The sequence below is a fragment of the Dendrobium catenatum genome, unplaced genomic scaffold (assembly GCF_001605985.2).
Source record: "Dendrobium catenatum unplaced genomic scaffold, ASM160598v2 fragScaff_scaffold_665, whole genome shotgun sequence".
Taxonomy (NCBI): domain Eukaryota; kingdom Viridiplantae; phylum Streptophyta; class Magnoliopsida; order Asparagales; family Orchidaceae; genus Dendrobium; species Dendrobium catenatum.
Window position 1 is genome coordinate 4,570,882 of NW_021319127.1, and position 25,433 is coordinate 4,596,314.

General features: G+C 36.6%; 1 protein-coding gene across 1 annotated transcript in view; it reads right to left on the minus strand.

Annotated features, from left to right (window-relative positions):
* Window positions 1–1,259: 1,259 nt before the first annotated feature.
* LOC110092801 (actin-depolymerizing factor 11) overlaps window positions 1,260–25,433 on the minus strand; it is a 29,654-nt gene continuing 5,480 nt past the window's right edge. Inside the window, exons 2-3 of the mRNA XM_020817471.2 lie at window positions 17,644–17,909; window positions 1,260–1,605 (exon numbers count right to left, since the gene is read on the minus strand). Coding sequence (XP_020673130.1) covers window positions 1,455–1,605; window positions 17,644–17,909 — 417 coding nt within the window. The 3' untranslated portion in view covers window positions 1,260–1,454. The remainder of the gene's footprint in view (window positions 1,606–17,643; window positions 17,910–25,433) is intronic.

Consider the following 25,433-nt stretch of genomic DNA (forward strand, 5'->3'; position numbering starts at 1 on the left):
TATTTCTCGTTATTGTCAAGCAATGCCGAGTAATACCTAGCAATACCGAGCAAATACCGAGCAATACTCGAACATAGTAATCCCGGATTCGGTCTGAATCTGGTCGTCGGGTCGCACAGTAAAGAATAAGAGCACGTGACGACATATTATTGGCTACCTGACGTAGAGCTACATTAGGTAACCTGACGGAATAAAAATTCCAAAGAGAGGGGGTCCTAGGTGGGCACTTGCCCCTCCGGAATTAAATAAATTTTATGTTAGGAGCTTTTTGTGAGCGGTTTTCAAAAAAAAAATTGAACGAAATTTGCAAACACATCTTCATGGAGTATATTGTATTTTTATAATACATATAAACAATAAAGTGATTAATTGAATATGAATATAAAAATCAACTTAATCAAATTTAAAATCAAGCCCCTGTTTAAAAAATTTTTATTTCTCCAGTGAATTTATAGACAACTGAAGCTTAATTTGAGACTCTCTTTTTTACAATCTCTTAAAGTTATTTTTAGTATAATTTTTTTTAAATTAAAAATTAATTTTATAAATAATAAAAAAAATTTATGCCAAACAAAACCTTATTAATGATCCTATCATTTCTATTTTAAAAATAAATGTACTTTTTTTCCTTTGAAATTTTGTAAAATGAGTTAGATTAAGGGCTTTTAATAAATTAGTTTTAGATTAAGGACTTCATTTGGGACAACTTTTTTGCTACTTTCAAAATCAGCTTTTTAATAAAAAAATAAAAATTTTTTATAATAAAAAACTATTTTACAAAACAATTTAAAAAAAAAAACAATCTCAAACAAAACCTAAAAAAAAACAATTATAGCAAGCTTAAATTTTCTAAGTCATAACTAACCAATAAGAAGTTGAAAACAATCATACTATGACATGCCTCCAAGGCTCCAAGACTTGTTTGATGTACCTTTTTTATTATTTTATTTTTCATACAATAACTATAATTTTTATTTGACCACTAAATACTTTTTTGCTATATATATAATATGCTAAAAAGATACTTTTTACAACAATTTTAAAAAATCATTTTCTCTACAACAATTTTATATGGTCATAAGAAAATTGACCCAAACAAAGCCAAAGTACATGAAATTTTGCCTTTTTATAATTAATCTATTAAACTGCTTATCCCATTCCCGGTATTAAAAACCTTGCTCAAAACGTAGATAAGCTTAAACCGAAATTTGTTACAGCATTGCAATAGATATGTGCATAAAAAAATACACATATTATCATCAAGATCAAGACTAATTAAAGCTTAACAAGATCAAAAACAGGTTGATAAATCCAAAGCATACAGCATGTCTACAAAATATATTCAAGCAGTATAAGAGTTTCATATATATAATCCAAATATGAAAGCCACAATCATTTGGAGGGATATTAAATGTGTTTTGCGTGATTAATAAGCTATCTACTAATACTGCTTATCAATTTGCTCGGTCTCTGAGTACCTCAATGTCAAGCTCAGAAGGTTCTGTCGCCTGAATCTCATAGTGAACTCCGTCCATCTCTCGCCTGAATCGTTGCTTGGTGGTTGCATAGAGCATCTTGGCTCGAATGCGAGATACAGATGGAGACCTGTTTAGGAGTTTGTCAGGTAGGAATAGGACATGAAAAAATAATAATAATAAGAAAAAGGTTAAATGAAAAAGATATTTCTCAGTTCGACGAGAAGAAAGATTTATGATGATGGTAGAGAACCAAAGAGAAGTTTATATTATGTTAACATGGATTTTATATGTACACAGCTCATCTTGATGTGTTGGTTGGCAATTTAAGCTACCAACTAAGAAATCTTGGGTTCGAGTCTAGTGTATGCGATGTGTGTGTGTTTAGGGGTGCAAGTGAGCCGAGCCGGCCACGAGCTCAAGTTCGAGCTTGAGCAAGCTCAGCTAGTTCATTTTTGCTCAATACTCTCTCTCTCTTCCTCCCGCAAACAGCAACCCCAAAAAGACCAGAATATTTTTTTTGAGGACCGCGCCGGAGGCTCAACGATCGGCTCAAACTCATTTGCGATGGAACGAGTCGAGCTCAAGCTCGATTTTTGAGTTCAACTCGAGCTTGAGCTCGGTATTTGACAGTTGAGCTCGACTTGAATACCTCCTAACTCGAGCTCGACTCGACTCGTTTGCACTTTGCACCCCTATTTGTGTCTGACTTAAGTGGCCAAATATCCAAAAAAAAAGATGTCTATATGTTTGCATATGTCCTAGATTAATTGGCTACTGACACAATGAAATTCTTAGAACATTAATATTTGCAGCATAGCAGCACTACTACGACAGAGTAGCACTGTGGCAGCTAAATAAATGAAGGAATGTTATTATAGCCAAATGCAGCAGTCACTATCTACTGTGTTGTGATATGGGCATTCATAGGATTTTTTGGTAAGGGCTTTATTTGCTTCTATGTAAAGAATTTGTTTTTTACTCGCCTTGTGTGTGAAAAAAAAAAAAAAAAAAAAAAAAAACTATTACCCCAAAGAAAAATTTTGGATGAGGATATCCTAATCAAAATGATCCGCGGATGAATTTATAAATTTTTACATTTTTTTATATGAGTGCAATATAAAAGCTAATCAACTATCCATATATAGCACTCTTCTCAAGACAGATCCAAATCCGAATATCTCCACCAAATTTTCTCTCATGTCAGAATCTAAAGAATTTTATGAAAGTGTTTTATAACTTCAATCAATTAAAAAAAGCAAAAAAGGAACGTTGATGTGCATGTTGAGGCAAATAACAAGAAATTGAAAGTATGCAAGGGTCCCTGATCATTTATGTTAACAAACTAAGTGGAAAAGAAATTTGCATCCTATTAGACTTGGTGTCTTGGTTTGCGTCTAATTCATAGGAGATTAATTTAAGAAAGAAAATTAAAAAATATGCAAGTTTCTCTCCATCATTTGATGAAAGGGTGAGGTAAGTTTGAAGTATGAATGACATTAGGTTGTGTTAATTCTTCAATTTATTGGTTATTCCTTCAAACCAAACAAAAAGGAGATTATTTTTCCACTCAATTTCTCCCCAAGCAAAATAGCGGGTGAAAACTATTTTCAATTCAATTACTTCAGTACTTCCATTTCCATTTCTTCTGTGCCTGTTTTTCAATTCCTTCAAGCCAAAACAAAGTCATAAGTCCTATTTTGATGGCATGGAAAGGACGATCTATTGATATCTAAATGTCAGACTATATATAGAGCTAAAAGAAATAACATAAAAAATGATAATCATTTTTTATCTTTCTGAATAGCATTTCATTATCCAATATTACATTGAAACAAACTTTGTACAGTTAATAGATAGCACATATAACTTGATAACAATATTATCTAGAGAACACAGTCATCTACGTAACATTGAAACAAAAAATCCCCTTAATGGTGGCAACTTTCTCTTCATACTTATAAATACAAGTGAAAAGGTATTAAAAAAAAAAAAGTGAACAGGTATTTAACGGTAGAGTCCCATCATCAAAGTTAGATTCAGGAATTCTCAATTCTCCATTTATCCTTATTGAATGCTTCTTGAGATATTAAATTATTTTCCGTAGCATAATTTCTCTTCATGCTAGCTTTAGTCAACCTTTATTCCTTCAAATTTCTTCATATTACTTGTCCCTTACCTTCATATTAATTTATTCCTTAAAATTACTTGATATTACTTGCACCTTCGTATTACTTCATTCTTTAGAATTCCTTCATATTAGTGGTGTGAGGCGAACTCAAATTGTTGCAGAGGGTCCACATGACGCCCCTAAAAAAGAGTGGTTAGAGGAGGTCTTGAAATGTGCCGCGAGTTATTTCCTTACAAAACTCAACCTATGGGATCAACAATCACCTCAATCAAACACCGATCAATCCAAGTCAACCTAGTTGAATTACGAACAAATCCAATCAATCTTTGTAACTACTTTGATTCATGTGCAATTTGACGAGTTTCACATTAATCCTTGTAAATGTTCATGTCTACATAAGACAAAGATGACATCTTAATGGTGTAAGAATCTAGCTTAAATTAACATAAAATAGACCCATTAAATGTGGAGCATGATTCCTATTAATTTAGGTATATCTCAACTCATTCTTTTTTTAATATGAATGTAATTTGGACCTTAGATCCTCAACATAATTCCTTGACTTTGATGTTCATTAAATCGGCAAATGTGGACTCTATACAACCCAAATTCTGCAAAGTAAAAGAATCTTAAATCCAATTTATGAAATTAGCCTGACCACAACTCAATATTTTGGAAATAGCACACTCATTTTTTTATCAAAAATGATAGTATCATATTATTAAAATGATAAAAAGAGAGAAAAAATAGAATTATTTTGAGGAAAATTCTCCGTTGATTTTATAGAAGAAAATAAGGTTTATTTATAGGCAGATACAACAAGGACAAGCTCTTGTTCTTTCCAAAAACAAAGTCCACATAGAAAGAAAAAGTATATCTAATATAACAACCTAGTTCAGTTCAAACTAAACAATAATTCCTATATGAATTATCATAATCTAAATTTAAATTCAAATAAAACTTATACAAACAATATTTTAAAAAATAAATTAATCATTATCCTACTGCAATCAAAAGCTTACGCAATGGTTCAGCTTTCATGCCACGATCCCCTATGTCTAATGTTCAATTAACAATCCAATCATGCCTACAAATACTAAAAGGGCATTCTCATTGGTCTCAATTGTGTGATCTAAGAATTGCCGCCATTGATAACTTTCATGGAGAAATCAGACCATTAAAACTTCAATAAACATGATTTTCTATCCATGATCTAAACCCCAAATTATAATCATAAAATATTTAAATTATCGCCTACTATATCTTATTCTCAAATTATGGGTCTCCTGTGTTATAGGAATTCATTCCAGTGAAATCATAATTTTAGGTAGGGGATGGCTGACTTTCAACCTTGAAGCTATACCAATTTGTTTTCTTTGGGACTTATTTTTGAATAAGTTCCTAGGAGATCTTAGAAGCTTCTTTTAGAAACCTCTTAGTTGAGGAAGCTTGGGTAGTATTACATCTCTAGGGTCTCTTAAAAGATTCAGTCATGTCTTGGGAGTACTTCTTTCTCTGACTTGTTCTATTGCAATGGTACCTCTTTCTAACTTCACCAACCATGGAAGACAAGTTTTTAATCTTTTTAGATGTTTTATAACAGTTGAGGGTACACCGTTCTGTAACTTTGCACAATCTTGGCCTCTCTTGATTTCCATAACTTTGGTGGGTTAATCTTGATGGCCAAGTTGCAATGCATTTATAGATTTGGCAATGATATATCCATGATGGATTTTGTGTCTTGCTCCTTAGTTGACTTTTTCACATGCACATCACCTTCTATGCCTAATGTTGAGAAATTGAGAAGCAAGGCTACTCCCTTATTTAAGGGTGTAGACTTGCATTGACAAGAATATCTAACTTGCATTGACAAGCCTATATGCTTACCCTATTATTACTATGCCAGTCATTGACACACATAATCTTTGCTAGCAAAAAAGTCCTTCCTTTTATGATGAGCTCATATAAATCAAATCGTCGATGTAATATATTGCATACCATCAAGAAGATACGAGATCTCAAAGATGACTTACAAGAAGTGGTACCATCTAGGAATACAATTTCACCAATGCGGACTTCGGTGATTGCAAATTTGAGAGCCAGCGTTGATGATCTATTCTCAACTTTGACCCCTTATGAATCCAAACACAAGAGTGAGCATTTGAATGGGACATAGTCACCAACCGTAATTTATGCACCAAACAGATAGAAATAATTTTGTTTGCCAGTTTAACCTGAACTACTCCTCTCAATGTTAAATTTAGAGAATTGGAAGAAAAATACTTTTTTTTATTACACAAAAGCATCCCTATTTATATATATTTATAAATCTATACAAGATATTTTAATAAAATAAATAAATAACTATGGAATCATGCATAATTGCCCTAATATAATCCTTCCTAAATCAGCCACCCGAATATAGAAAGAGATAGGCAAGATCCATGTGAGCCTCCCACGGATCCCCATCCTGACCATAGGATTAAGAGCCAAGGGACGGCTAGGATGGCTGGGACGATATTTGACACTCAAGTGTCCATATTGAACAACGACCCAACCACTATATCCTTCAACATTAACATTAAAGATAAAGACAAGCATGCAATGTCACCTACACTTAACATGGTGTTGCCAACTACTACAATAATTGCTTTTATCTCGTATTTCTTCTATCTTTTTAGAGAAGAGTTCAAGGTGCTCACATTATTTTCTTTCATATGGTTAATTATCTGATGATCAAAAAACATACCAAAGCCATTGATGTAAGAGGAACAACCATCACATATCCTCATTTTCCTCTTTCTTTCAGAGAATTAAAAACCTCGTTCGAATCGTTCTAGAGACTTCTCCATACTACCTTTGTTCTTACACTAAGTTATCGCCATCACATTGATCTAACTAATATCAGTGATTCAAACCAAGCAAAGTTCATTTACAATCTGAAAGTAAAGTCCTCAAGCATATTTCATCAATGATTGCACTTCCCTACCGTTCATTCCAAATGTAACCATTAGGGTGTATACGAGTCGAGCTCAACTTGCAAGCCAAACCCCAAACTAGAACTCGCGTTGTGTGCGCGGAACGCAAGCTCGAGCTCAGCTCGTCCCAGTGTAAGCGAGTTCACAAGCCACTCGTGAACCTTCCGTATGTTTGCACTCCAGTCCGTCTTTCACGCGCTTGCGATCTGGTCCGACTTCCACGTGTTTGCGACCTGGTTCTTCTTCCGCGGCCACAACGCCCAGCAAACTCAAAAGGCAAATGGTCTTCCGCACAGCATGTCTGCGATTTGATTTGTAAAAAAGTTATGATGCAGCATCTAATCACCCTTATTTGAAACAAAAAAGCCCAGCAAACTATTTCTTTATTATTTTTTTAGAACTGATTTGAAAAAAAAAAAACTACAACCTTATTACTATGATGCAGCACCTTTATTATAAAGCATCTTCTTTTTGTCTTTTCCAATTAAAAGCTACGAGTTGGGAATATAAAATATTAATTTTATATACTTTAATTAAAGTTGAATTTATGTTGCATTTTTAACCATTAATTTTTATAGATATTCAAATTTAATAAAAATATTAATCATTTAAAAAATATTAATAATGATTCATGCCGGCTCGCGAGGTCATGAACCGAGCCTTATTAAGATCGAACTCGAGCTCGCTTAATAAACGAGCTCGAGCTAGTGGCTCGATAAGCTTGACTCGCGAGTTCATTAACGGGTCGAGCTTGAGCCTTCACGATTTACTTATACCCCTAGTAACCATCGGAAATTGAAACTATGTACCATATTCATGCATAAATTTTCATTGGTATTATCTCAAATTGTCATTTTTTTAACTAACCTTCTACATACCTCCATCAAGTAGAACTCTTGATGTATCAATTATTTGAATATCCTCCAGACTACCTCTTACTGGACATTCATCTTTGCATTGGCGTTCTGCCACACTAAAGCATGATAACCTCAATCGGACAAAAGCAACCATGACATGGCTGTTATATTCATACAAAGTGAAGTTAGTCTCTTGGTCAATCCATGCATCAAGCTTATTAATCCCAACTAACCCATCATAAATAAAAATCTTCTCTTTAACTTCTACTTTGAATTATAACATGCTTCATTAGTGGTCGTTATATCATCATCTTCATCCTCTTCAACCATTTTTCATCTAGCATAAGAAAAATAATATGACACGACCCACTAGTCGCAACAATGGTTATTAGCATCCTCATCTACTCCATCATGGTGGCCAACTGGTACGTCAATCTAGCCACATAGTCAAATAGCCTTTGTGTAGAACCAATGTTAGTCATTGATTGGATCTCTTCATCTTCTACTTAATCTTGTTTGCTTTTTAACATTTAACACAATTTTAAGACAAGTAGCTCTCTTATATTTATATCCTTCTATTACTTGTACCATTCACCGCTAATTTGCACCTAAATATTAATACGTAGTCAACCTCTCAATGTTATTATGTAAACCCATTATTAAAACCGGAACAAATTCAAACAAGTTTAAGAAGTTTTCTAGAGGTATATCGAGCAATTTCCTATTGCAGACAAGTTGCATTCTCATCCACACCATCACCATGGTGATCTCTTGCTCTGCCAATCTATCCATCAGGTCAGCTAGGTTTGTTGTTGAATCATTTTTATCCATTGATTGATTGTTTCATCTTATTGCTCGTCACTTTCTTAGTGGGATAAAGACTTGATGTTATTGTTATTATTACATTGCTCATCACTTTCTTGACTTCTAATGAATTTCCAAGGCAATAAAGTCTATCCCTGGTCTTTACATCATTTCTTTGTTTGTATCATGCACCACTGATCAATGCTTTGCTTATTAATAGTGACTGCCACTCATACCAGCTCATGGAGCAGCACAAGCATTTCTTCGTCACAGGATTATAACTACCAAGGAATATCCACCCTACACCTGTAAAGCAAAAGCGTTTTTTCTGCACACACAGTAAAACACCTTTTTCTTAGCCATTATATTCATTCCTTTACACAGGAAACATTAAGCAGACCTGATTTCTTTATCCGGTGTATATTGCTCAAGGTTTTACTTATATAGTGAAAATCAATGTAGTTTATAGTTTATTCATGGTATCAGAGCTCCAACACCTTACGGTGCATACATCTTCAGCATGGAGTAGTCAGCCACCTCATAGCTGGAAGACGATAACCTACTCACTTCCTTTTCTGAAATCCCCATCAAAATTATAGTGCCCACACAACTCTCAAATGACACCTATTCCATCTGGAAATCCCAAATTCTTAAGCACTTTTCAGCCAATGGCTTCTTTAATTTTCTCTATGGTTCATCCCTGATATCGCTAACCACTATCATCAACCCAAATTCTACCACCAATATCAATCCGACTCATCATCAATGGCTCCTCATAGACCAAAATATGTCAGTTGCACTATGCTCAACTCTCTCCTATATTCTTCCCTATGTCCACATTCTCAACACTTGCTGCGGCATATGGTTCACACTAGAACGACGTCTTCATGTCACAAACAGATCTCGGGTCATACAGTTAAAAAATTATCTCCATAACAACTCTATGAAAACCTCATCCATGACAAAATTTCTTATAGAGATTAAAACACTTGTTGACCCCATATCGGTTGCTGGCTCTCCAAGGTGGATCCTGAAGACATCATCCTATATACTCTTAATGGCCTCTCACCTCAGTACCAATCAGTCAAAACTTCAATCCACGCCCCTCACACCCACAAGTCTTAATGACTTATATTATCTTCTCATAGGTGAAGAGATAAACATCTCCAATGACTCAAACAAACCTCACAACTTCCAAATCCCATCCTATGCACTATATACCAAATTACCAATCATGCTCGAGGATATTGAGGTCGCCCTCGCATCTCAACAAACACACCACAGAGGTTTTCTTGATGTAGAACGGGTAGGAATGCTTTGCTAAGGAGAGGATCTCTCAGCAGATTTGGGGTTTTAGAAATCTTGGACAGCAGATTATAGCCTTTTAGGCTACTAGACAGCAGTTTTCCTGAGTATAAAATTCAGGACAGCAACTATATCTTGGTCAAAATCCTGGAATTATTTCTGGACAGCAACTGGTCTTCTCTTGGACAACAGTGGCGTGGCTGGATCCCTTGGAGAAGGCTGCTCGGGTTGAGGGGATTGGGGATTCCGTGGGGAAAATTGACGGCTTGCTTAATCAATGATTTTTAATTAGGAAAGAGTAGAATAAATCAGCCCAATTTGAATGCAAGGATTCCCTGGAGGATGAGAGGGAGGCATGCAGCTGAGAGGGGAATTTAAAATCCCAATTTAATTTCCCTAGATTTAGGAAAACAATTGGTTGGATAAACTCAATTTCTATAATAGAAACTGTTACGGGAATTGAATTTGGGAAGGAATTAAATGGAGGTGGAGCTCACGGGATTAAGAGGGAGTAAATACTTGAGGAGAATTTATTCCAGCCAGGAGCCACGTGCTCATATTTCCTATTTCTCATCTCTAGCATTAGGAAATAAATGAGAGCCTGGGAAAGATTTCGGTTATGAGGAGATTGAGGGAAATTAGGGAGGAATTTATGGAGATTTAATAGGCTAGGAGGATTAGGTAAATACTCAATTAGGTTCAATTTGAATTTCAAAATTGACTTGATTGAAGAACTTTCCTAAAAATAGACTCATTAAATTTGGAAAGATTTTGAAAATTCTCATTTAGCAATTTTGAATTTTAAATCTATCCGCATTCAATTTAATCTAAAATAGGAAACAAACTTGGATGGGGAAGGAGGAGATTGACCGGCGGCTAGGGGATGTTGGCCGGCGGCATGAGGGGTGTTTGATCGTGGGCTTGGATTGGAAGGATGAAACTCGGGTGGGGTGAGATCCGGCGGCTATGGTAAGGATTTTAGTGGAGCTTGTTGTGGGGGAAAAGAGGGGAAATTTGGTGGATGAATCGGATGTGACGAAGAAGAATAAGGAGGGTGGTGAGTGAAGACGAACATACAACAAAAGAATAAAACCATGAACCCGGCCGTCTCCAAGGTTGGTGGGTGATACGATTTCCCTCTCCAAGGGATCTCAAATCACGAGTCCGGACCCATCCTGCGGCTGGTGAAACTCTCGATTTCTCTCATAGAAATCTCACTCTCGTCCTCTCTCAAGAAGAACACAAGTGTGGAACACAAAATTTTCATATCCATTAACCATCCTATTACAATAGCTTAAGGCCCTATATATAGGCCATAACATGAGAAAAAAAAAAATTACAAAAATGCCCCTTGGGCCATAACACTCAAATAAACTAACCTAGGGTTAAAACATGAAATAATATAAAATAATAGCTAAAATTCATAAAATAAATTTTAAATAACAATTTAAATTAGAGTCGTCGATTTACGACGCCTCCTGTGATAGATGCGCCAGATCTTCGTGCCGATGTCCGCATCATTTCTCCACTAACTCAACTAGTGCAAACAACTCTCATATGCCAAATCTGTAACAAAAGAGGCCACTTTGCTTCAACTTGTTGACATCGTCTAAATCTCAACTACACACCTTCAACTTCAACTATCTCACCCATGCAATGATAGCCTCTCCATCTCACCCTCCAACTGAATGGATTCTAGACTATGGGGCGTCCTCACACCTCACTCCATATATGGACAACCTCATTCAACCTACAAGTTACACAGGAGCTGATCAAATTACCATTGGCAATGGGGGCATCACACCTACACATCACACCGGCAAAGGCTTACTACGTATACCAACTTGTAAGTTGTTTCTACCTCAGCTACTTCACGCCCCTCACATTTCTCATAATTTCCTATCCCTATCCGTATAACAACTCACCCATGACAATATCATTTCCGTCTTCTTTGATGCAACGGATTATAAAATTTTGGATCAGCATCACAACTGCATTCATCAAGGTCCAGCTCATAATGATTATACCCATTGCAATCTCCTTCATGGTCTACTCACCAAGCCCTTCTCACGTACATCTCGCCTTATTTTCGTTGGCATCGACGTTTAGGCCATCCTCACATGCGAATTATAGCAATCATATCCACACACCATCCTGACCTCAACATTTCAGCTCACTCATCTCCGTGTTTTTCTTGTATGGCCTCTAAGAGCCACAAATTGCATTTCTTGTCATTTAGTAATCACAAATGTACCCCTCTAGCTCTCTTACATTCAGATATATGGGGACCCTCCCCAACGTTATCGTCTTAAGATTATAAATATGTTAGACCGGTCCAACCAGTCCTATGGGACCGGCCCGTGCGAAACAAACGTGAAACTCTTCCGCCTCTATTGTATACCGATCCAAACGCAAGAACCAATAGAGCATTTTTGGAAGGTTTTTTTAGAAAGTTTAGAAGGGAAATTAAATGTAGGGATTGTTTAGAGATTTCCTTTTGAATTGTATACATTAAATAGTTTGTTTTCCTAGGGTTAGAGCATCTTGAATTTGGCTGAAATTTGAGATCTCTTAGTTTCTTTGGGGTCTAGCGGCGTCTAGAGATTTGGGAGAGATAGATCCTCCTCTCGAATAGATGATCAATTGTATCGTGTTATTTTATTCCGTTCTATTTGATTCTTGCAATAAAATTACTTATTTTATGATTTTCTTTTAGAGTTTGGAAGAGTTTTTCTCGCTGTTTTTTTCTGAAATTGATAGGATTTACTTGAAATCTTCAAGTGTTTCCTATCAAAATATTACTTAGTGCTCATTGATAACTTCTCTCACTATGCATGGTTGTTTCCCATGAGAGCCTAATCTAAAGTTACAAATATTTTTATTACCTCCAAACAACCAATTGAGAAGCACTTATCCTCTCAAATCAAATGCAATCGTACAAATTGTGGTATTGAATTCCTTAACCACTCTCTTTATTTCTTCAAACCCATGGCATTCTCCACCAAACAAGCTGCTCAAACACCCCTGAACAAAATGGCCTCATTGAACGCAAGCATCGTCATATTATTGAAACTACAACAACCTTACTTAAAGAAGCTCAACTTCCATACAACCTATGGCCAGATGCATCTCTCGCCACAATATACCTAATCAATTGTATGCCATCTCCTGTGATAAACAATAAATCTCCATATCAACTAATCTTCAATCACCCACCCTCCTACAATCACCTTCGCACCTTCAGATGTGTGTGCTTTCCATAGTTTCCTCCTTTCACACGCCACAAACTAAAATCCAGATCTACTCTTTACATCTTCCAAGACTACTCGGACAAACACAAAGGTTACAAATGCTTTGATCAGTCCACTAGCAAAATAATCATCTCTCATCAACTTCAATTTGATGAATCAACATTCCCATTCTACAACCTCCATAGCAATAAAGTTCTTCCACCTAACCCCTATCTGCTCATTCCCACATATTCCATCTCAAAGTCATCAACAATTACACCTCCTCACTTCCAAACACTACTTGCTAGCTCACCACAATAATCCATTATTACCTCCCCAATTCAGTCCCCTCTCACCACCAGCTCATTCAACCAATCAAAACCCTCTCCCTCCACAAATGCTAATGTAAACCTTGCTCCTCATCATCCAATGATAAAAAATTATGTATATCTTCTCAAGAATGCTATAGTCTCAAACAGACACCTCGTCAATGATTTCATACATTCTCCTCTCACCTAATCTCTCTAGGATTTTCATCAAAGTAAAGCTGATTCTTCCCTCCTCATCTCCAATTCCCATGGACAATCCATCCATCTTATCATCTACGCTGATGACATTCTACTCACCAGCGCCACTCTAACAAAAATTCATCATATCATCCAAGACCTCAACTCTACCATCTCAGTGAAACACCTGGGCTATTGATCCAAGTTTCTAGGAATCCAAACTCATCATCAATCAAATCTCTTATTTCTATCCCAAGAAAACTATGCATTATATATACTCAATAAAACAGGATTCACATCTTACAAGCTTGCGGCTAATCCCACAACCGCCAAACAACATACTACTTACACCCTGAACCATCTTTTTAACCCGAACTATACCATCATCTCACTGGCTCTCTTCAATACCTAATCATAACCCAACCAGATATAGCATATGCAGTAAATCAACTATGTCAACACATGCACAATCCTCTACCAGAACACTCTCAAATGCTCAAACACTTACTTCGATACATCAAGGGCTCGACAACATATGGAATACCTATCAGCATCGGTCCACTCAAACTACATTCATATTCCAATGCATACTAGGCGAGTGACCCATCTACATGTCAATCTACAACAGGTCACTGCTTATTTCTAGGCTCTACTCATATCTCTTGGACTGTCAAGAAACAACCAATCGTAGCTGCTGCAGACATCATCTGGTTACAAATGCTCCTACAGGACTTTCAAATACCTAGTGCATAACTGACGGTTATTTATTGTGACAAAAACTAACTCTGTCATTGCACTAGCCAACAATTCAATATTTCACGATAGAACTAAACACATCGAGAACGACTATCACTTCGTTTGCGAATAGGTAAAAGCTCGCCGCATTCACATTTCAGCAATCTCCTCCCAAGACCAGCCAACAGACATATTCACAAAAACTCTTTTGAGTCATAGATTTCGACCTCTTCGCACCAAACTTACGATTCAGCCACCACCGTACATTTGAGAGGAGCTAATAGTGACTACCACTCATCCCATCTCATGGAGCAGCACAAGCTTTTTTTCATCACAGGATTATAACTACCTAAGGAATATCCACCCTACACTTGCAAAGCAAAAGAACATTTTTTCTGTACACACAATATGTGATAACCCAAACTTTTAAAATATTTTTTTTTAAATGAAAAATATGAATTCCAGCATCATGCCTTGACGAAGAAGGAAGAGGAGGAAGGGTAGAAAAGAGGAGACAAAAAAAATGATTTTGGTCGTCAGATCGCTTCGCCGTTTTTTGTGCAACTTGGTCGGATTGAGGTAGATTACTCTGATCCTACTTTTGTTTTCAAATATTTTGATTTCAACATTTGATTCTCCCCATAACTAATTTTATTGCATTTTCCATGAATTTATTAAACTTCTACTGCATAAATTTTTATATGATATCATATTAATTATTATGAAGATTTTGACCATAACATTTTTGAATTTCACCTGATAAAATAGATTTATTGAATTTTATATGATTTTCCTTGAATAGAAGTATTTTTAAGCATATTGTTAATACAAGTATTATGAATGAATATAGACATGTGCTTGAGTAATAGATGGTCGCTATTACTATTAAAAAATGTGATAGTAATAACAACTTAATTGGTTTACCATTGGTAGCTTGCTTCTAGCTTGTGCTCATCTAAACGAGCTTGTGGATATGCATCGAAGATGTAGAATTTTTTATCCAGGGATCCAACTTGGATGTCTACATCTATCTCCCTCCCGATGACGCGTCTCGATGGATTCGAGATCTGTTGACGCGAGGGTAGTATGATGTGGGACATTTTAGTTATAATAGAGCTTAGGGACTAGCATACCTTCTTGTTTTGTAGAAACTTTTTAGCTTGTTATATGTGGTTGTTGTAAGGAGAAAAGGGCGATGAAGAATCTATGTTATTTTGAGCTTTGAGCTCGAATTTGGTTCCCTTGTTTGTGTGTTTCTTCTTGCATCTCAATCTTCCACCGATTACCTACATCAACAGTGTTCTTAAAAAATCAATGCAATTTACCAAAATTATTTATTTCATTTAGTATTATTGTAAATGCCATCCATTTCAGAGTGATTTTGATGTGAAACAATGTGGTGAAACAAGAATTGCTTGCATGAAATTAATAAATTGTGAACTTGGCGTAGTTAAACATAAATGAAGCGTATTCAAGATAGACTTTTGAAAAATTCCACGGAATAACTAAGTAACGACAATTGATTACAATTAAGAGTAATAGGAGACTAGAAAAATTACATCAGCAACAAATACGTGAAGCAAATGGCACGTTAGCAAAATCCATGGTTTAAAATCTAGATCATTCACCTTGGAATCCCTCACATACACTCTTGATATCACTCGGCTTAGCGGATGAAGGTTGCAAGCAAACTTAGGGATGCCACTAGAAGACATGTGATGCCGAGGGGACTAATCGGCGGGGAAGGAGCCGGAGTTGGAGGAGCGGGTGGTCGTCCGATGAGAATCCACGGTGCTCGGGGTTGTTGGAGTTTGATCGTCTCGGCGAGGCAGTAGAGGATTTGTTTAACGTATCTTTCCACCGTTTCGTCGTATTCCCAATCGGGTTCGTAGAAAGGAGAGAGGAGAATGTCGATCGCTCCTTGGGCGTTGTAATCAAAGCCGTGATCAAGCTCCGGATCAGTCATGCATGGTCATGGACGGATCTCGACGTCGTGGTGGTGTAAGGTGAATGAACCGTCACCTAGGAGAGGTGCGGCCAAGAGGGTGAAGAGAGGGGGGAGAGCTCGGGTTGGAGGTGGTGGGGAGAGGGGAAAGAAGAGGCGGCTTGGTTGTGGTGGGATTAGGAAGGAGTAGTAGAAAATCTGAAATTAATTATCATATTTAGTGAAATTAGAGGGAAGGATTTGAATTTGAATTCAAATTCAAATAAAAGGATTAATGGGAGGTGAGGAGTTATGGGAGGTAATTAGAGTATTGATTGAGGGCAATTTATGAAAATTGGAGAGAGGGGGACATTAAAGGGGGCCGGCCATATATAGGGAGGAGGGACGGGATTTGTGTTAATTAGGTGGGCCCACAAGGGAATAAACAAAGATTAAATCAAATCTGAATTTAACTTCAGATTTAATCTAATTAGTAAGTTTCCTAAATAGTTTCTAGCAAAAGGAAAGATTTTGAATCCAATTAAATTAATTGAATTTTCAATAAGAAAACTTTCCTAATTGCTAGGAGGAAATTTAGGAGAGGAAATCAAGGTAATTGAATTTGAATTTTCGAATTATGTGAGCAAGAGGGAGGCCCGGTGGGTGGCTTGGGTACGGTGGGGGCTGGGTGGATTCCGGCCGGCGGCTTGGTGGTTGGCAGGCTGGTGGGGCGGCCAAGGAGGCCAGCAGGCTGGGGTGGGGCTTGGTGGTGTTGGGGATGTAAGGAGGGGAGGTGGTGGTGGCCTGTCGGGTAGGGAGGAAGGAGGGGAGCTCGGGTGGTGGAAATTGGGGGGAGGGAAGAAGAAGAGATAGAGGGAAACCAAGAGCTCACCCGCAGGGGCTGTTGGGTACTTCAATTGAGCCTCTCCAAGGCTTCACCACTCTCTCTAGAACTCACACAGAGATCCAAAACAAAAGTTGAAATTTCATATCAATATTCATCATCAATTACAATGCAATAAGCCTCCTATAAATAGGCCAAAATGAAAGAAAACTAGAAAGACATAAATGCCCTCGGGGCTACAATAGCGACTCAATACCCACAAGGGTAAATTAGGAAAAATAGAAAAATGCAAGAACAAATAAAATACAAGATATATCAAAAGTAAAGACTCTGGATCGTAGCCGTCGATCTCCAGCTACGACGACGGTACACATGTCGAAATCTGATGTCCTCATCAGATCTAAACTTTACGCTCTCTTTCTCAATATAGTACTGACTAGAATGACCAAACATAATTCCAGCCTTCTCATTTCTACCAGCCACCAAGATACTGGTCAGCCAATATTTAGAAAGTAGCCATATTAAGACCAGCATATCACTAGTTGCAATCTAATGAAATCAACTAGCCAAACAGATGACATCTACTAATAAATAACATGGCATTTAAGATATAAGGGAAGCAAACAGCCAGCCCCTTAAGGTCATATCATATACTTGCATTAATTTATAGATTCTAAATCTTATATGCATAAAGCAAATATTCCATTTATCAAGATGCTATATTCATACTATTAACTCATCACCATTACCCTTATCCAAACCATTTCCTCTGGGTGCTAAATGATGCGTTCTTCATAAATGCAAACATCAGAGTTTAAAACAACACATCAAGAGGCCCAAAGTTAAGACATTACCAAGCAATGAAGAATATCTTGCTCTTCTGACAGTTTTCTTGCGTCACAAAATCAAAATCATAGACAGCATATCGGCAATCATTTTCAGGTAGGCATGCCAAGAAATCATCGTAGCTCTCAGCAGCACCTCCAGTTTTCTCCACAATCACCTCCTTTCGCTTCTCATCAATTTTGAAAATCACATATCGATGTGTTTTCTTTCTTTGTAGCTCTAAGAATGTGTCCCGGCAGTGATCAGCAACTCCCATCCCAGAGGACGCATTTGACTGTAGCAAAGAAAACACATTATAAGAAGAGGAAACATCAATGATTATGCCTCTGCAAATAAGAACGATATTGCATCAGTAAATGATCAGAACAGGTAACTACAATGATCATGCATTTGCATCAGACAGGGTAGTTCACCAGATATTTAAGACACAATCTGTTAAAAGTCACTTCCTAGTTACGACCCAAATACAGAACATAACTTTTTTATTCCATAAGGTGATCCAGTATAGCCGGACTACAAAACAAGATTGACAAAAAGTTTTATTGAAGCAACTATACCCAATATTCTTAAAGGGTCTAACAATGAGCTTTTAAAGAATCTAAGAAAACTTATGATGAATTAAACACCTCTATCTTATAAGGAGATTAAAGGAATTAAACTTTCTATGTACCAAAAAATTAGTGTAGTCAATGCATTAGGTTCTGCCAATACAAGGGCTAAAGAAGCGTTCACATAAAGATAAAATTAAAAAAATACAAAAGATAGGTAAGTTTAGGCATTAAGAATTTATTTAGGTTTCCCAAAAAAAAAGAATTTATTTAGGCTTTTCTAGTAATGATTTTTATAAACCTTTTGGCCTGCTTTACATTCTCATCAAACAGAGGCCAGTTTATTAAAAAACAATACATAAAAAAAAGTTCTACCAAGTTTCCAATACAAACAGAAAATTAGGAGAAGCACCTAACCTAAAGGATACAACAGATCAGCAGGGCTGAATATTTTGAATAATTAACAACAACCAACTTGCGCAAAACCAAAATTAGAACTACGCAAGTGAATAACTCAACTAAGCAATTAAATGAGTTGTATTAAAACCAAAAAAGGGGACTAGTTGACCCTGCTGATTTTTAAGCGCAACCAAATTTAATAGAATATTGTCGGTTACGCCTTGCACAAATAAAAGTAGAAAGTGTGGTAATGTCTAATGAAGAGAATAACAAAAATCGTAAGGAATGCAAGTAACATAAAGGAAAAACAGAATATGGAATGAGGTTAAAGACAAGCTGACAACCTGACACTTGAGAAGTAAGAAAGAGAAAAGTGCTACGCCCTAAATCTTCAAAAACCAAATTGAACTTTTTCAATGCTATTGCTTAAAGAATGTCAAAAAATATAAAGCTAATCTTTTTTTAATCTCACAAATAGGAGTGAACCTAACAATGACATGACTAAGTTTTAGTAGTGGGTAATCTGAGATCCTTACCATATTCACATACATCCGTTTGGAAATAACAGATTTAATAGTCATTGTATGCATATGTATGCAACCAAGGCATGTTGCGATTCAATGTTGTTTGTCAAAAGATACCAAGAACTTACTAAAGATAAGGGGAAAAAAAATCCAAAATGTAAAAGGGAAGAGAAATACAAGCCAAGTCTCCATTAATTATCTCAAGTGAATAAATCTTCAAAAGACCCAGTTGAACTTCGTAGAGAAGGGCAAGTCAAGAAAGCTAAAGAGATGATTCAAAAAGAGAAAGAGATTCAGAGTAGAATCTTAGAAATATTAAAAAGAGTTTACTAGATACTTTAGTGATACAAAGTTTCAACACCGAGTAAAAGATTTACATGATGCCCATGGCGGACATGCGGGACACTTAAGGTTTTGCCCCCATTGGCCTAGCCCAAAGGTTATTAACAGTTAATAATTTTAATTATTTTTTAGGTTATTAACACTTAATATGATTGTCACTCAACTCAACATTTTTTCCCTGCCTACTCAGTCATTCAATTATCATTTAGCATAATCTCACCCAGGACGGCATAGATCTCATCGTTCGCAGTCACACAAGGGCAGTTCTTGTTGTTCGAAACATTCACAGAAGCAGATCTCACTATTCATCACCCGTGCAAGGGAAACCTTGTCTTTCTCTACTTATGGGTCTCGTTGTTCCCAGCTTACATCCACGTTGAGCCATTATGTGTTGACCCCGCCCACCAGAGGGAAGTCCAGAGAGTATGTAGCCGTGACATCAAACCCTATTTGGTTAATATTCATCAAACGGGGTGTCAAATGTTGTTGGAACCCCTTTTTGAAGTATTTGGAGGTGTCAACCTTACTTCATATGGAGAAGAATGACAAAAGATTGAGTAGGTACATGGAGAGAGACAACAAGGTAAACACTTTTTTTTTTGTGATCACAACGCGTATAGAAATATTTGAAATAATTATTAAAATAATAATTTATTTCTTATATAAATAAATGTATCCATCCCTTTTTATTATCCCTTCACTTTTAAACACGAGCCAAACTGGTGGATCAAAATGCTCTTTGATTTTAATCTAAATTCTAAACTATTCAATCAGCCAACAAAAAAATCATAGAATCATGTTTATACTTAAATTGGGTGCAATGCAAGTAAAATATATACTTCAAGTAGGGCTGCAAGCAAACCAAACGTTCGACAAGCTACTCGTTGTTCGGTTCGATTAAAGCTCGTTTGTGATCGTTTAATTAGCTAAACAAAGAAAGTTGAACAATATTTTAAATACTCGATTCTTAAATAAACAAACTTGAACACTAATGCGTTCAGCTCATGTTCGTATTGAAGGAATGGTTAAACCCGGTCCAAGACCTAATGTGGATTGATTTACTAGCAAGCTAATATGAATGCAAGTCAATTCATTGAATCACTTGTTCCTTCACAGAAGCCAAAAAGTACACTGAGAATTAAAGTTCCCAAAAACCCCAATCTGATCTTGGTGACTTTGACTTAATCTAAACGATTGGCACTACAAAGTACATAGATGTTTAACACGTGATTTAATGCATTTGCAAAAAAATGCTCATAAATGCATCGCTTGTGGTTCATTGTGAAAATTTATCTATTTTTTCTTCAGTCGGTTCTTTGCTTTAAAATTGCTTCTAAACTCATGTCTTCTGCAAAGATGAAGAAATTTGAGCACCTTTTAAGCTTTGTAGTTGACAATGAACTCAAAAGGAAATCAATAGAGACAATGAAGTAAAAAAGCTTCACTATCTTCATGGTGATTTGCGTCAGAGTTGATGACTCCATTGAAAAAAATGTAAAGATCGAGCATCATAAGGAAAATTTAGAGTTAAGTCCACAAAGCAAAGTGATTGCTAAAGAAAACTTTAGGCTTGAGGGGGTACTGCAATGCCGTGAAGACCTTTAATGATGCAAATATCTACGCAATAGAGAGGGCCTCCAACGATTGACCTAAAAGGTGCTCTGAAAAGCACTCCAGTAGAGGATGTTTGTTGACCACTAACCACCTTTAGACCCAATCCGCCCAAACCCGACCCCTTGAGCCTTCATCCCGACTAGCCTGTTCAACCCATCCCACCTCGTGGCCCCAACTCACACATGTTCTCTCCCCAACCAACGCAACCATTCATTGCCTCCTGTAACTCCCCTCACGGCAATAAAACTCTCAGACGAACCACTCACCCTCTCATTCGACACACACAAACACGGAGAATAGCATGCTCGACTCTCTCATTTTCCCTCAATCACGTGCAGAACGCCACTCTCTCCTTCTCGTCTCCCTCAGCTGCATGCTTGACCCAATCCAATCGCTAGCCCACCATCCAGACAATCGACCCGACCACCATATTCACACGTAGGGATTCCAAGCGCAACTCTATTCCGCAAGTCAGACCCGCAGAACTGCACGTCGTTACGAACCAATCCACCTCCATCTCTTTGTGTAACACACATACACAGGAAGCCGAAGGAAGACCTCCGAGCCCGACTCCTTCAATTGTGTCTCCCTCGGTCGTAGTCGAGCACGTCTCCCTCAACCACACACAATCCTCCCCAGCCTCCAGCGCTCGACCTGACTCAGCACGCAGGACCCCTGGCCGAGCCTGATATCCTCTCTTGTCCCCCTCAGTTGCACATGGGAAGACCACACTCCCTCATGCCCGCAAGACCTCCCTCTCCCTCAATTAAACCTAATCCGCCTACCTGTCCTGCAACCCGATCCTAGACAACCCGCAAACCCACGCAAAAGCCCCCAATCTGCGATCCCACACTTCGGTCTGACATCGCTCATCTTCGATCCAATTATCCAAACCCCTCGTCCCCAGCTCCGATCGAATCAACCACACTCGAACCTTTTGTCTCCTATTCTCGTATGCATGCAGCATAGGAGTGTTTGTAAAAAATAATAAATAAATAAAAAATAAGTACTTGCCAATTTGAAAACCTGCATTGTTATTTTTTGATCCAGGAATAAATATTGATTTGAAGCCCTCGTGTCGTCATATCTTGGATCCAGGCAAGAAAAACAACGACAAATGTCATTCCAACCTCTCTTTACGGGTAGGGGACATCAAGAGGCTGCCAGATTTTTGAAAAAATGTCTAAAAATAATAATAACAAATACCACTAACTTGAAGACCTGCGTAGTTGTAACTTTGATTTGAGCAGAAATATTTAATTTAAAGCCCTCGCGTCGTAGTATCTTTGATCCGTTCGGGAAGAACAATGGCAAGTGTCCCAACCAAGGGTCTAAAAATCGAACCGGACCAGCCTGTTCAACCGGTTGAACCGGGAACCGGTCTAAGGACATGTCTGGTCCTACCATTAGAGCCAGGTTGCATTCAAACCGGCCAAAAACCAGTTCAATTATCGGTTGAGCCGTCAAACCGCTGATTCAGGTGCGTTTGAAAGAACCGGCCCTCGCGTGATAAAGTTTCAAGAGAAGTGCAATGGAGAGTTCTTGAAAAAAAAGTAGTTAATAATGCTTATATTCAAATCATTAAAGATATGTATGCAGGAGCTATTACTTGTGTCCAAACACAAGGTGATTTGAACAAGTATTTTCTTATTTCAATTAGATTACATCAAGTATCAGCCTTAAGCCCATATATTTTTGCTTTAGTCATCGATGTTCTCACTAGACATTTGCAAGAGGTTGTACCCTAGTGTATGCTTTTTTCTAATGATATTCTTCTTGTTTATAACACTAGAGAAGGAGTTGAATGTAAACTTGAATTATGGAGGTCAACCTTAACGTCTAAAGGCTTAAGTTTGAGTAGATCTAAAACTGAATATATAGTGTAATTTTAGTAATAATAGATCTAGTTGGGGGATTTTTACTTTAGGCGATCAAGTCATGAATAAGAGTACATGTTTTAGATATCTTGGGTCCATTGTTCAGAGTGATGGTGAAATAGATGGGGATATTATTAGTAGAATTCAAGTTGGATGGTTAAAGTGGAGGAATGCATCGGGCTTGTTGTCTGATAGAAAAGTAGCACTCAAACTTAAGGGAAAATTCAATAAGATGGTGGTTAGACCTACAATTCTTTATGGCGCAGAATGTTGGCCATTAAAATAGAAGCATGATATTAAGTTAAGTGTCACGGAGATGAGGATGCTCAGGTGGATGAGTGGCTTTACTCTTAGAAACGAGATACAAAATGAGCATATACATGATAAGGTCGGAGTAGCTCCAGTGGAAGATAAGATTAGAGAGAGTCGTATTAGATGGTTTGGTCACATAAAATGGCGGCCTTCTGATGACCCGGTTAGGAAAGTTGATGTACTAGATTTGACTTTAAGAAAGATAGAGGTATACCTAAAAAGACTTGGTTAGAAAATATTAAAAATGACCTTTCTTTATTAGATTTAGATAAGAAATTGTCTCTTAACATGACACAATGGAGAAAAATGATTCATATAGCCAACCTCACATAGTGGAATAAAGGCTTGTTGTTATTATAAGCAGTTTCTTATGTTTAGATTTTAGAATATTGAGTTCAGATCTTCCTTCTCATTGTTTTCATTTATGTAACTGATCTCATTTTTATGAAGTCAGCCTTTTATTACCCAAACTCAATTCTTCCCCCTTCAATCATATTTTGTCGGAAGTCACACTTATAATTTGAAGTCGTTTTTTATGATGACATCAGGACTTCATAACAAAGCCAGACTTCATTATAAAATCGGTCTTTGATCATGATGTCACAATTTTGCAAGGCCAAAGATAGTGCATCAATTGAACTAGTTAATGGACAAGTAATAATTATAAGTATTGGCTTAGAGATTAGGCAATTATATCAACAATTGTGATAAGAGTCTGAGTGAAATAATTTCACTAATGTGATTTATGGTGGTTTAGGCCATTTATGTCCTTGCCTATAAATAAGACCTCGTCATCATTCTTCATCTCATGCGTTTCATGTCTTCTTCTTCCTCCTCCGTTTCATTTCTTCTTCCTCCTCCTTTCCTCTCTAAAGCTCCTACTACCATAATGATTGGCTTAGTGATCAAGAGTTCAAAGTCTTTACCCAAAATCAGAATGGAGGCTCGCTCAGTTTGTAAAATATAAAAACGAGAAACACCTTCTATAAGAATTTCATTTCATAAGGGCTTTACTATGAGAGCTTCTAAGATTTGCAAGTTCCCTAACTTGCTCTACTGGAATCAATTGAAACTCAATCTACAAGTACTAACTTTTCCCTAATGTTGTTAAGATCCTGAACTTCTTTGATCTCATTTATGTTCAAGTGAAATGAAACTCCTTCGCGAGCATCATTTTGTTTATCATTTTTCACCGTGAATAGAAAATTAAATGTACCCTGAGCCTATTCAGGAATATGTTTGTTGTGAAGGGTTTCAAAGAGTACATAGTTCTATTCTCCAAGTACATCAAGATGGAAAGGTTAAAAAGAAAGCAATGACTAAATGACATAAATTACTATATCAAGTCAACGAATGGGTGGCTGATCAAGACTAGAACAACGAAGATCAAAAAGACAACTTGAAGATTTAGGTGACTTAAATCTTGATGAATTTTGAGTTAAAACTAGTCAAACCAATTCACAATCAACGATTTGTTGAACGTAATATAGATCCTCATGATGACTTAACCTAACAAAGATGAACATGGGTGTACATATCCCTCTTAATTAAAATGACAAGTATGACCAAATAACAATGAAGAATGATAATTTCATAAAATAAATACTAAAAAAATTCTACCATACAATTTATGCTAGCTTGCTACATTTGTATTTACACATTATGTGAAAGAATTTTTTTTCTAATAACCTTCTTCAATTTTATAAGATCATCAAAAGCATATTATTCCATAGTTATTTTCCATATTTGCTTTTATAATGGGATTTTTATTGGCATACACCACATTCACATTCTAGGTATACCTACCATTTGTTTATTATTACTTGTCCCACCACATTCTAGGTCTTATTAATATGCCTTTCTAATTAATTTTTTCAATATGCAGGAAATGTACGTTTAAATTAAAAGGAATATTCCCTTAACCTTTTTACAAAACGAGCTGCATATTCACTTATCTACTAAAAGTAATAAACAAGTGTTCCCATGTTCCCTTAACTAATTGCGTCTATTATCATTTTGTTATTTATGCTGGAATTTTCTCATGACAAAATACACTATATCACTACAAATAAATGATAATTGTATGAAATAAAAATGCAATTGTTAATCATAACAATGTAAAGTGAAAATAAGTTTTTTTTTTTTTTCTCTGCAAGGAAATAAAGACTATGCGTGCAATAAT